Genomic DNA, 11,823 nt, shown 5'->3' on the forward strand with positions numbered 1-11,823 from the left:
CCGCCTCCTCCCTCCCGCTGTAACCCCCTCAGGTAACGCTCCACTTTACTGCGCTGAAGCCGAACTTTCATATACAATCATTAAGAACAGTGTCGTTGAACATCTAATTGCATCTCTCTGTTTACGGCAGCTCTCTCATTGCCATTATGAGGAAATCCTCCAAGGGAGGTAAAGGAACCCCCAAACTAGAGCAAGCCCCAGGTGATTGTCCCTACAGTGTGTTTTTATTCTGTTGCCCTGTTATTGGTATCTGGACAAACACATTCTCTCTCGATGCAGTGAATGAAGCAGTGGACGAAGTCAAAGTCAAAGCTGTCAATGAAATGATGGAGAGAATCAAACACGGCGTGGTTCTCAGGCCTGTGAAGAGTCAGGACACTAAGGTGAGGTTTTGAACCTGGACCAGAATTCAGATTTTAATTGACTCCCTTTATGAGTTTGAGTTTGAATCAAATTGGCCACACCCCACAGGATGTTGAATTGGAATGACAGGAAGAGGAATTTACCTTATTGCAATTAAAAGAAATTCAACACATTCACACAGTAGAGTGATTTAAGTCATTCAAACCAACAAAATTAGTGAGAAAAAAATGAATTAAGGTTTAAGGTTTACATTTGGTAAACCTGCTTTGTGTTGTTTGGCTCTATTTTGAAGACTTTGAGGTCAATTTGAGCATTCTATGAATTTTTTTCCTTCATGGTCTATAAAAATAAATATTCCAATAAATATTTCAAACATTTACCCTAGCACATTTTTATTTTATATTATTTATTTTATGTATATATATTTATTATGCTCACCAAGGCTGAATTTATTTCAGCAAAAAAGCAGTAACAAGAGTAATATTGTAAAATATCATTACAATTTCAAATAACTGTTTTCTATTTGAATATATTTTATGCAAAAACGGAATTTTCGGCATCATTACTCCAGTCTTCAGTGTCACACGATCCTTCAGAAATCATTTTAATGTGATAATTTTCTGCTCAAGAAGCATTTCTGATTATTATCTATGTTGTAAACAATTGTCATGATTAATATTATTGCTGAAACCATGATACGTTTTTTTTCAGGATTCTTTGATGAATAGAAAGATCAAAAGAACCAAATTTATTTGAAATAGAAATATTTTGTAACATTATAAATGTCTTTACTGTCACTTTTGATGAATTTATTATTATTATTATTATTAGTGTGTATGATAACAGGTCATTCATTTTGTAGAAATAAACATTATTAAAAAGTAAAATTAAAGCACTACTGTTCAGTTAATTTGATTTTCTAATTTCCTATTTAATTCTTCTTTCTTAAATTTAACTTACATGTCTGCATGTGTAACTGAATTGGAATTTTAAAGGAATTCCCGTTCCGTTCTAAATGCTACACCTGTAACACACTCACATTCTCACATTGGTTATGAATACAGTATATTGTGTATATCGTGTGCACTGATTGATGTTCTGTTATGTTTTCTCTACCCTGTACCATCATCTGCTGACCTGACCCCATGCTGTAGCTGCTTGTTAGTAATTTACAAGGGGGTTTTTTTATGCGTAATGTTTTGGTGATCTATATCACCAGTGTTATTTTAGTATAATTTATAGAATTTTATATTATTTATTAATATTTTGAACTAGCTTTTTTATATTCTAATTTTAGTATACGTTATGATTTGGTTATGTGTATTTTTCTTTTAATATTTCTATTTAGCTTTTAATTTATGTTTATTTATAATTTTTGTAATTTTACTACAACTTGAATACAACATTTATTTCAGTTACTTAACAAGGCAACATTTCTAATTTTAGTTTGCAAGTTTAAGTTTTTAATCTAATATGTAGCTTTATTTCAATTACCAGAACATTTTCATTATAATGTGATGATTTGCTGCTCAAGAAACATTTATTATTATTATTATTATTATTATTGCTGAAACGGTGATACATTTTTTCAGGATTCTTTGATGAATAGAACGTTCAAAAGAACAGCATTTATTTGAAATAGAAATCTTTTGTAACATTATATATGTCTTTACTGTCACTTTTGATTAATTATTATTATTATTGTTATTATTATTGAGTACCTCATAAGCTGTGTGTATGACAACATAGGTAATTCACGATGTAAAAATAAACATTATTAAAAAGTAAAATTAAAGTAATACTGCTCAATTAATTCGATTTCCAATTATTCTAATTTCCAATTAAATTATACTTTTTAAATTTAAATTACACTTCTGCATGATTGCAACTCAATTTCAGAAACTGATTTGGAATTCTCATTCAGTTCTATTTATTTTAGTTCCTTGACAACATTTCTAATTTTAGTTTTTCAAGTTTAAGTTTTTTCTAATATTTATATATTATTTCAGCTTTATTTCAATTACTAAAACATTTTTTTATAGTTTAAGTTAACAGTAACAACACTGATATATCATGTAATGTTATTTGGGAATTTTTTTATGATTTGATCATATAATTACGTTGTTCCTGATCCACAGCAGCCGAGCCCAGTGGCGGCAGCAGCAGCAGCAGCAGCAGTGGAGGAAAAGCACCAGGGAAGTGCAATGGAAGAGCTGAAAGGCATTCTGGTAGGCACCTGATTAACAGCTGATTACGAGTCCAGCTATTGATCCACAGATTACAGAAATTTATCCATTTTCTGTTTGTTTACAAAAAATAGTTCAATGATGATTATAATCTGTCCAGTAGTATTAGTTGCACAAATACACGTATAAAATATACCAAAATACCGTTTGCTCGGAAATGCCAAATTGCGAACTAAGCACTGAAACTTCATTCATGAAATTCTGTTTTCTCTCTGAATCTATAGGAGACGGTGAAGAAGAGTCCCAGTCGTGGTTTCCAGGAAGTAGTTCATGCTAAAAAGGACAGTGAACTGGAAGTAATTCTGAGGAGGAGACGCAAACAGGCCTGTGATCCTGACACAGAAGGCAAGAGGATAAACGTCGCCCTTCAAGAAGAACCCATGAAATTGAAGCGCATACATTTACTATGTATTTACTATGGATGTGCGCTACGACAAATTTCAGTCATTTAAACGGACATTTTATAACTGACTAGTCGACTAGTCTAAAAGTAAGAAACCCTCAAAAACACTGTAGCCGTGTCTCATTTCGGAGCGGAGGTCGCATTTGAAGGCTGCATACATCATCGGGGCAGTCTCATTTAAGAAAAGTAACCATTAAATTGCAAAGTAAAAAAGAAATTGCAGCATTTTACACCTCACAAGGAATAAGTCAATTTGATTGCGGTTACTTTTCTTAAGACATCCTTGATGACGTATGCAGACTACAAATGCGACCTCCGGAGGACGCAGCTTGTGTGTATATGCGATTGATTTGAAATACTTAAACTATGAATCAAAGTGTCAAATAATCTGAATTCATCTTATTTTCCATCAAACAGTTCAAATTTACAAGTGCTGGCAACAGACGGGCTGAATGAAAATGCAAGTTCACTCTCTGACAGCAGGTGGCGCTTTTGGCCAAGCAGAAATACAGTGCTAACCATGGTTACTCCTGTAAACAAAGCAGTGCTGCACATATAACCAACCTTTTATTAGGCATTATATGGTGATAACGTGAAAAAATGTCAACAAAAACTTTCTGATGAAAGTAATTTCCCTTTCGTTCATAATGTTTCCCACTTTAAATGGGTACATACGCTCCCACAGTGACATGAAGGAAACACATGCATGCCAGGTGAAAAAATGACCTTTTCCACTCCAGATATCCACTTTTCAAAATAATGTATTATTTTTAAAACATAACATTAAAATGCCTACATTCCGACTAGTCAACTAGTATTTCCAATGTCGACTAGCAACTGCAGTTCCGTTTAATCAACTAGTTGACTTGTCTTGCATATTTAAACAGGAAGTGTGACATACAGTACTTTATCAATGGGCTTTTATAATAGCTTGCAGGTTTTAGTTGACAGCCATGAATTTGCTACTTTCTATTGCTTAGTCAAAGATTTATGATTGGGCAAAATGACTGTAGGACAAAATTGGATGGAAGATTATTGAAAATACTGTAAGCATACTGCATATCTTGAGCAAATAATGACAGTCTTTCATCTGTTGCTCTTGTAGATGATGGGCAGCTGAGTAAAGTCTCCTCATCAAACAGCCTGAACGGCCGACACAGTTCTGACTCTGGCAAAGACACAGAAGGGCCGGGAAGCAGCTCTCTGTCGGGCAGCGAGCGCGGATCAAGAACCAGCTCAGACTCGGGCCGAGAGCCAGCCGTGGCTCGACAGAGCTCCGATTCTGGCATGGAGTCCAAAGGAGCCGCTCAGTCAGAGAATGTCTGCAGATCTCTCTCTGAGAAAGAGCCCGCTGAACCAGTCACCAACGGGTGCTGTTCAGGGTAAGGTTATGCTACACAACTTGTTTGTTCATCAGTCAGCCACAATAAATCCATTTAAGGAACATTTCACCCAAAAATGAAAACTTGCTTAAAAATGTACTCACCCTCAGGCCATCCAAGATGTAGATGAGTTTGTTTCTTCATGGGAACAGATTTGGAGAAATGTAGCATTGCATCACTTGCTCACCAATGGATCCTCTGCAGTGAATGGGTGCCGTCAGAATGAGAGTCCAAACAGCTGATAAAAACATCACAATAATCCACAAGTAATCCACAGCACTCCAGTCCATCAGTTAACATCTTGTGAAGTGAAAAGCTGTGTGTTTGTAATAAACAAATTCACCATCACTTCTGGCCAAAATATCAGTCCAGAATCCATAATAACGCTTCCTCCAGTGAAAAAGTCTATCCCTGTAGTCGTCTCACATCAAAATCCACCAACATATTTGTTTAGAACTGTTTTTGCTTGTAAACGGTGTTTGATCTGTGCATATTTCTCTCCCGATTAAGACAAGACAACTTTTTCACTGGAGAAAGCTATATTATAGATTATGAGCTTGTATTTTAGCAATGGATTAAAGTTAAAACGTCTTAATAATGCATTTGTTTATTACAAACACACAGCTTTTCACTTCACAAGACATTAACTGATGGACTGGAGTGGTGTGGATTACTTGTGGATTATTGTGATGTTTTTAACAGCTGTTTGGACTCTCATTCTGACGGCACCCATTCACTGCAGAGCATCCATTGGTGAGCAAGTGATGGAATGCTACATTTCTCCAAATCTGTTCTTATTAAGAAACAAACTGGCCTGAGGGTGAGCACATTTTCAACAAAATGTCATTTTTCTGTGAACTATTCCTGTAAGATTGTTACCTATTTTGCCAGATGTTATGATCTGTGTTTAATTTTGTTATATATTTTTTCTTATACTTTTCTAATCAGTGAAATGAAGGATGGCGATCCAGAGAAGTGGGCGGGGCCCAATGGGATTGGCTATATGGATGCAAGTAACGTCCTGCAAACCACCATCAGCTCCTCTGCACAAAGCCCCAATGCAGCAAACAGTAGCACAGACGCCGAGTGTTAACAGCAAGTGGCGCTGCAAGGACAGCTGCATTATTTGCACAAAACCATGCTTTCTAAATTTGTTTATTCCAAATTTGAAACCAACCATTCATATTTTAAATGAATATAGAAAGATCATTTCATCAATTGCAGCTTGAAAAAAAAAAAACATTTTACCAGACGACACATTTTTTTTTCTTTCAGCGTAAATGTACTGTATCTGCCTTTACCAATAAACACAGTGTGTTTAGACGTTAGAGACATCAGTCACATGCTTCAGATTCATTCTGCACAGTAGGTACTATTAGATGCATCTTGGATTCATAGATTCAACATCTGAGTCACATTTCCATTAGAATGCAAGCAAGGAAACTTTAATGATGAAGAGTGTAATTAAGTTCTGTGCCACTAGCAGCAGTATCTGAGCAAGGAGGATCTGTAATACTTGGAGAAAATGATCCATTAAAGGATTAGTTCACTTCCAGAATAAAAAATTCCTGATAATTTACTCATCCCCATGTCATCCAAGATGTTCATGTCTTTCTTTCTTCAGTCAAAAAGAAATGAAGGTTTTTGAGGAAAACATTCCAGGATTTTTCTCCATATAATGGACTTCAATGGGGATCAAGGGGTTGAAGGTCCAAATTGCACTTTCAATGCAGCTTCAAAGGGCTTCAAGTGCAAGATGTGCATTTGTGGTTAAAAAGTATATACATTTTACATTTTTTAAGAAAATGATTGTTTCGCTAGATAAGACCCTTATTACTAGGCTGGGATCATGTAGGGCCCTTTGAAGCTGCACTGAAACAGCAAATTTGGACCTTCAACCCCTTGATCCCCATTGAAGGCCACCATTGAAGTCCATTATATGGAGAAAAATCCTGGAATGTTTTCCTCAAAAACCTTCATTTCTTTTCGACTGAAGAAAGAAAGACATGAACATCTTGGATGACATGGGGATGAGTAAATTGTCAGGAAATTTTTATTCTGGAAGTGAACTAATCCTTTAACAGTCCCGTTCATCTCAGTTCATCTGAGACCTAGCAGAGCCTCATGGATGTACGTGATTTATGAGCTGCCATCTTTGCAACCACCGTCCTCAATCGCCCTCATGTCGTTCCAGACCTGTATGACTTTCTTTCTTCTGATAAACTATTTTGAGAAATGTCTCACTGTTTTTTTCCACAATGGAAGTCAATGGGGTCCAAAACATCACTAGACCCCACCGACTTTCATTGTATAAAAAGCAGTTTCTTTTTGTTTCACAGAACCATCCCTCAAACTATCCCTTTAAGAAAGATGCATTTTGCATGCTAACAAGTCATACCTTGGTGCCTTGGGCCCAATTGACAACACTGGCTCATCCAATGGCATGAGTTTAGGGCAGGACGACTTGTTATAACAATGCCAGATGCTGCTAGTAGCACAGAATATACTTCTGATTCAATGCAAAGCAGTAAAACAATCCTGACAGAATCACTGCACTGCACATCATGGCACCTTTGCTGTTACAAAAAGGTCCTAAGTGTGGACTAGCCTATCCAAATTAATCAAGAGATGCAATTATAAGCCATTCAAGTGATTCTTTCCATAAAGAGGAACTGTTGTGATCTTTTCTGTTTACCTCTTAAGACACACTCCACCTCTTGGGGATCTGAATCGTACATCCTAGATGTTAGGAAAATACCATCGAATCATGGAGGTCTTCCACCCATTTCCAAAACTTTGCACTGCATGAATGCACTGTAGAAAAGTTTGGCTTTGATCGACAGTTGCGTCTTGATTAGATCTGCTCACTAATTCTGAGCTGTTCCAATGCAATATAATCTGCAAATTGTAATGTTGTGCAGGATCAGGCTGCCTTTAATAACTGCGAATATTTGCCTTGTGATTCCTCTTGACTCGAAGTGGATCATTTTAATGGTACGATGTGGAGAATATTAATGAGACTGCAGGGTTCTGGCCATCTAAGTTGTCCTGGTCGTATTGCTCAGCTAACAGGGAACGTTCGTAGAACTTTGGCTAACGCTCTGGCAAGGTTCTCTCAAGGTTATGAACAATTGTTCTTTAAGTAGCATTAATAGAACGTTCGTTTATTGTTATCTGGTCTTTCATAATGTTCTCAAAACTTTAGCATCTTTCATGGAACGTTTTATTCATTTTAGTTGGATGTTAACCTGTTTTGCTACATAATACTTGTTTCAGAACGTTCAGAGAACATTGTAAGTAACATTCCCATAATGTTTGCAAAATGATCAAATGGAATGCATAACCAAAACATTAAAAAAAAACGGAACATTTTGAATGCTAACCCTCTGGGCTTCTTTGGTCGGAACTGAGCAAATGTAGAATTTGTCATTTTTTTTTACTTCATTGAAATGGGATGACACTTGGTGACTTTTGTCACATTAGCTATGTTTACACACACACAAAATAAAAATCATGGACATGATTTGGATATGTTAAAGGGTCGAAAAATTTTAAAAAGTTACACTTGGTACCTTCGCGGTCAAAAATGACGGTGGAAAAAATAGCTCATAAAAATTGTGATTGTGCAAATATTCTATAAATATTCCTCAAAATTCTAAACAATAATCAAAAAATATTACTGAACAAAAATATATTACATTAACATTTAAAAAAGTTCGATTTCAAGGCTTCGGTCACTTTTGACTGTGAAGGTACCAATTGTGACCAAAAATGAATAGGCCCAGAGGGTTAAGAGGACATTCAAAGATAATATTTTCGTAACTCAATGGGAATGTTAGCAAAATGTTCTAAAATTATATTTTTGTTAGCTGGGTGGTCTGACGTCTTTGATATCAGGCTGTCTAACAACTGCAATAATATTTGACACGGACGATAATTGTGGTTGCAATTATGCATCACTTTTCAGAAAGTCTGAATTGTTTTATTATATATTCTTGTTTTCACTCTGTCGTCACAAGTGATTCTAATAACCCACATTGATGTGACTCATTTACACTCTTTTTTAATGTTGTTTAAATTGCTCCTTGATTTTCACCACCTCTGGAATGTGTTTTGGCCTTACTGTATTCACCACTTCTTCCTTTTCAGCCTGCCTTATTGGAGTGTAGGCTTGATTTTGTATAAGAACTCTTGAGAGGTGATTGATCTGGCTTGTGATGAGTGTGTTTTGAAGCTTAAACTGAGTGTAACAGTTTTTATTTAAATTGATCTAAATCTCCCTCTTCGACATATCTTTTAGACGACTGAATAAACTTATGAAGAAATACAGACTGTTTTCTGTACCTTTTTTTCTATTTTGCAAACAAATGCATGTCAGCTCCATATCTCATCATTCAACTTTTTTAATAAGACACAGAATTTGTACCTTAAACAACATGCTCAAATCTTTCTTTAAAGTTTTTAAGTAGTTGGTCTCTATTCTCTAAGTAGGGACTTTGAGTTCAGTTTAACATTGTGCAGTTAAACAAAAGAAAGTGCAAATCATTACAAAGAGTGCATTGAAATATACATGAGGGCATTAGCAGGTAATGCAACTGGATCTGCCAGTGAGAAACAGAGCCTGGCCGTGTGAAGAGAGGAATGGCAGGAGTTGAAAGAGAAGAAAAGAAGACTCAGCAGCACAAACTTTTAGGTTGGAGTGGAGAGTACAGCATGATCATACACATATAATGCTGGAGTTAACTTGTAATCAAGCTTGGTATTGTAAAGTTGACCAGATTTCTGAAATGGAAATCGGAGACATCTGAACTAAGACGATCTTAGTTCAGTGGCCAAAATATCATTGAAATCTCACTTGCTATAAATGAATTACAAAAATGGGGACAATACATTTTTGAATGTTTGTGTGTGTGTTACAATTGTTACAATTAATAATTATGATGTCTGTGGGTCAAACTGGCTCTAAAATGATTTTAATACGATTCACAAAAATCACACATGTGATAAATAGTAAATAGTAACCATTTCCAATAACAAACAGAATAAAACAAAATTAGGACTTTTAGAATTGTTTAGTCATAATTATGACTTTTATGGCATAATTGTTAATTTTGTCTTACAAGTTACACATTTTATGATAATTATGACTTGGTATGTCATCATTTTGACTTTTTATTTCATAATATTGACTTTTACTTTATCAGAATACTTACTTTTTATGAGTTAATTTTGTCTTTTTATCTCATAATTATGACTTTATATCTCATAATTTTGACATTTTATGCTGTAAATTAGACTTTTTATCATAATTATGATACAGTACCTTATAATTTTGACAATTTATGTTATAATTATGACTTAGTATGTCATAATTTAACCTTTACATCTCAGAATTTTTACTTTTTACAACATAATTAAGTCTACTTTTTGTTTCATAATAGATATAGTATCTCATAATTATGATAATTTGTGTCATAATTATGACTTTTCATTCCTCTCGTAATTATCTCATAATTTCATCAATTTAAGTCATAAATACAGTATGACTTTTTATCTCATCATTTTTACATTTTACGTCATAATTTCAACTTTTTCTCTCATAATTATGATATAGTATCTCATAATTTCGACAATTTATGTCAAAAATATGACTTTTTATCTCATAATTATGCAAGGGCATAGAATTTAGTAGGGATGCTAGGGACATGTCCCTACCAACATCCAGCGACTACTAAATTGTCCCTAGCAATAATTTTGATCAAACAATTAAATATATGTTTATGTAACCACTGTTATTGTAATGTCGGCCGCATCTGAAACAGGTCATACCATTGATATCACCTGAGAAGTTCAAGTAAATACACTAGAAAACCGCTTGCTTCCAAGGACGCACATTTAATACATGGCTGGAGTAAGAACATATAATAGAGCCGAAGTGTTTAAAACATACGTGCACGGTTCAGATGAATGATAAATTTTACCCTCTTTAACTCTGTGTTGTTAAACTGAATGTACAAAGCAAACTGTTAGCTGAAATATCAAATAAGAGTGTGCAGTTTATCTGTCAATCAGATGCATTTATAATATTAAAATAAAATGATATACAGCCTAATTAAGACACCAAGAGCTCTGATGCTGCTGCAGTGTTGTTGGTTTTACATAATCAAAATTGTGTGATTATTTTCTGATGAATATGCTAACATAACAAGCTCTCTTTATGAATTATAAGCAGCCTATGTTGGCTACAATAGCAATAAACTTTAGATGACATGAAACTGTGGTCAAAAGTTTATCATACATGTGAAAATGTTTGGGTAGATGGATGGGGAGGGGGTGTTGTCTGCTGTTATGTCCCCACCAATGTCAAAATCAAACCTACACCCTAGTAATTATGTTTATCAAAGCATGTTTTATTTATCTTCTGTGGCTGAAATGGGCTTCCATCTATCATTTAGGCTTCAGTATGTCATGTCACTCCCGTACACTAGGTGGCGGACAGTAACTTACGGGTCAGGATGCAGCTTAAATACACGGCGAAGGAGCAGCAAGCATGGCGTCCTCATATCATCAGGAGATGCAGGAGGTCTTCAGGAATAACAATAAAAGCAGAGAGTTCCCGGCTCACAATGCTAAAGTGCATTCGGTGGCGTGGAGCTGCGATGGAAAACGACTGGCGTCCGGATCATTTGACAAAACCGCCAGCGTGTTCGTCCTGGAAAAAGACCGACTGGTGAGGTTCGGTTTGGTTTATCATCTGCAGTAAACACTGAATTATACAAGTGATTCAAATATGGTGATTGCGCTTATCATTTATATATTAAACCGGCATTGCGACAGTTATAGTTCGTGCTTGCAGGTTTTTTTTTAACAAACAAAGTCCACGGTAACTTCAAAACTAATCAAGGAGCTTTAAAACTCTTTTTGTTATTTCGTTTATATTTAACCCTGATAGCACACGTACGTCTGCAAGATGTCTGTTAAAGATGGCTTCATCTGGAAAGCATCTGCTGTTACAAACATCTGATAGACGTCTCTAAGACGTCAGTTTTACATGCATTCTAAATCATAAACATCTTGAAGACATCTTCTAAACGTCTATTTGACATCTGACAGGAACGGTGATTACGTTTTTTGTGGGCGGAGCCTATCTGGTGGCAGAAAATGGCGGTTTTAATTTAGCAGTCTATTCAAGTCATGGAATAAAATAATAAAAATGTAATTTTGAGTGTATATTTCAAAATTTTGACACTTTTCTTGCTATTCCGAGATTATATCTCACAATTCTGGTAAGAAAAATCAACTCGTCATTCTTTCTTTTTAGTTTATAATCCCACACTTCTGGCTTTTTTTCCTCAGAATTGACAAACTCGCAATTGTTAAAGTTATAAAGTCCGAACTAGGAGATATAAACTTGCATTAGCAAGAAAAA

The 11,823-nt window shown here is 35.2% G+C and overlaps 2 protein-coding genes and 1 long non-coding RNA gene across 3 annotated transcripts in view; all 3 read left to right on the top strand.

Annotated features, from left to right (window-relative positions):
- Positions 1 to 391, top strand: LOC107730916 (uncharacterized). Its single transcript, XR_001638730.1, has 3 exons — positions 1 to 32; positions 131 to 201; positions 280 to 391. It is a non-coding gene; the product is annotated as an uncharacterized LOC107730916 (long non-coding RNA).
- The window catches only part of LOC107730910 (shootin-1-like), an 18,775-nt gene extending 12,801 nt beyond the window's left edge, over positions 1 to 5,974 (top strand). The window contains exons 14-19 of the mRNA XM_016541866.1: positions 131 to 201; positions 280 to 383; positions 2,502 to 2,591; positions 2,834 to 2,954; positions 4,118 to 4,394; positions 5,343 to 5,974. Coding sequence (XP_016397352.1) covers positions 131 to 201; positions 280 to 383; positions 2,502 to 2,591; positions 2,834 to 2,954; positions 4,118 to 4,394; positions 5,343 to 5,487 — 808 coding nt within the window. The 3' untranslated portion in view covers positions 5,488 to 5,974. The remainder of the gene's footprint in view (positions 1 to 130; positions 202 to 279; positions 384 to 2,501; positions 2,592 to 2,833; positions 2,955 to 4,117; positions 4,395 to 5,342) is intronic.
- Positions 5,975 to 10,857: 4,883 nt separating this feature from the next.
- Positions 10,858 to 11,823, top strand: part of LOC107730915 (THO complex subunit 3) — a 5,336-nt gene continuing 4,370 nt past the window's right edge. The window contains exon 1 of the mRNA XM_016541872.1: positions 10,858 to 11,124. Within this exon, the coding sequence (XP_016397358.1) occupies positions 10,945 to 11,124 (180 nt within the window). The 5' untranslated portion in view covers positions 10,858 to 10,944. The remainder of the gene's footprint in view (positions 11,125 to 11,823) is intronic.

The sequence above is a fragment of the Sinocyclocheilus rhinocerous genome, unplaced genomic scaffold, assembly GCF_001515625.1.
Source record: "Sinocyclocheilus rhinocerous isolate Xijiao unplaced genomic scaffold, SAMN03320098_v1.1 scaffold2114, whole genome shotgun sequence".
Lineage (NCBI taxonomy): Eukaryota > Metazoa > Chordata > Actinopteri > Cypriniformes > Cyprinidae > Sinocyclocheilus > Sinocyclocheilus rhinocerous.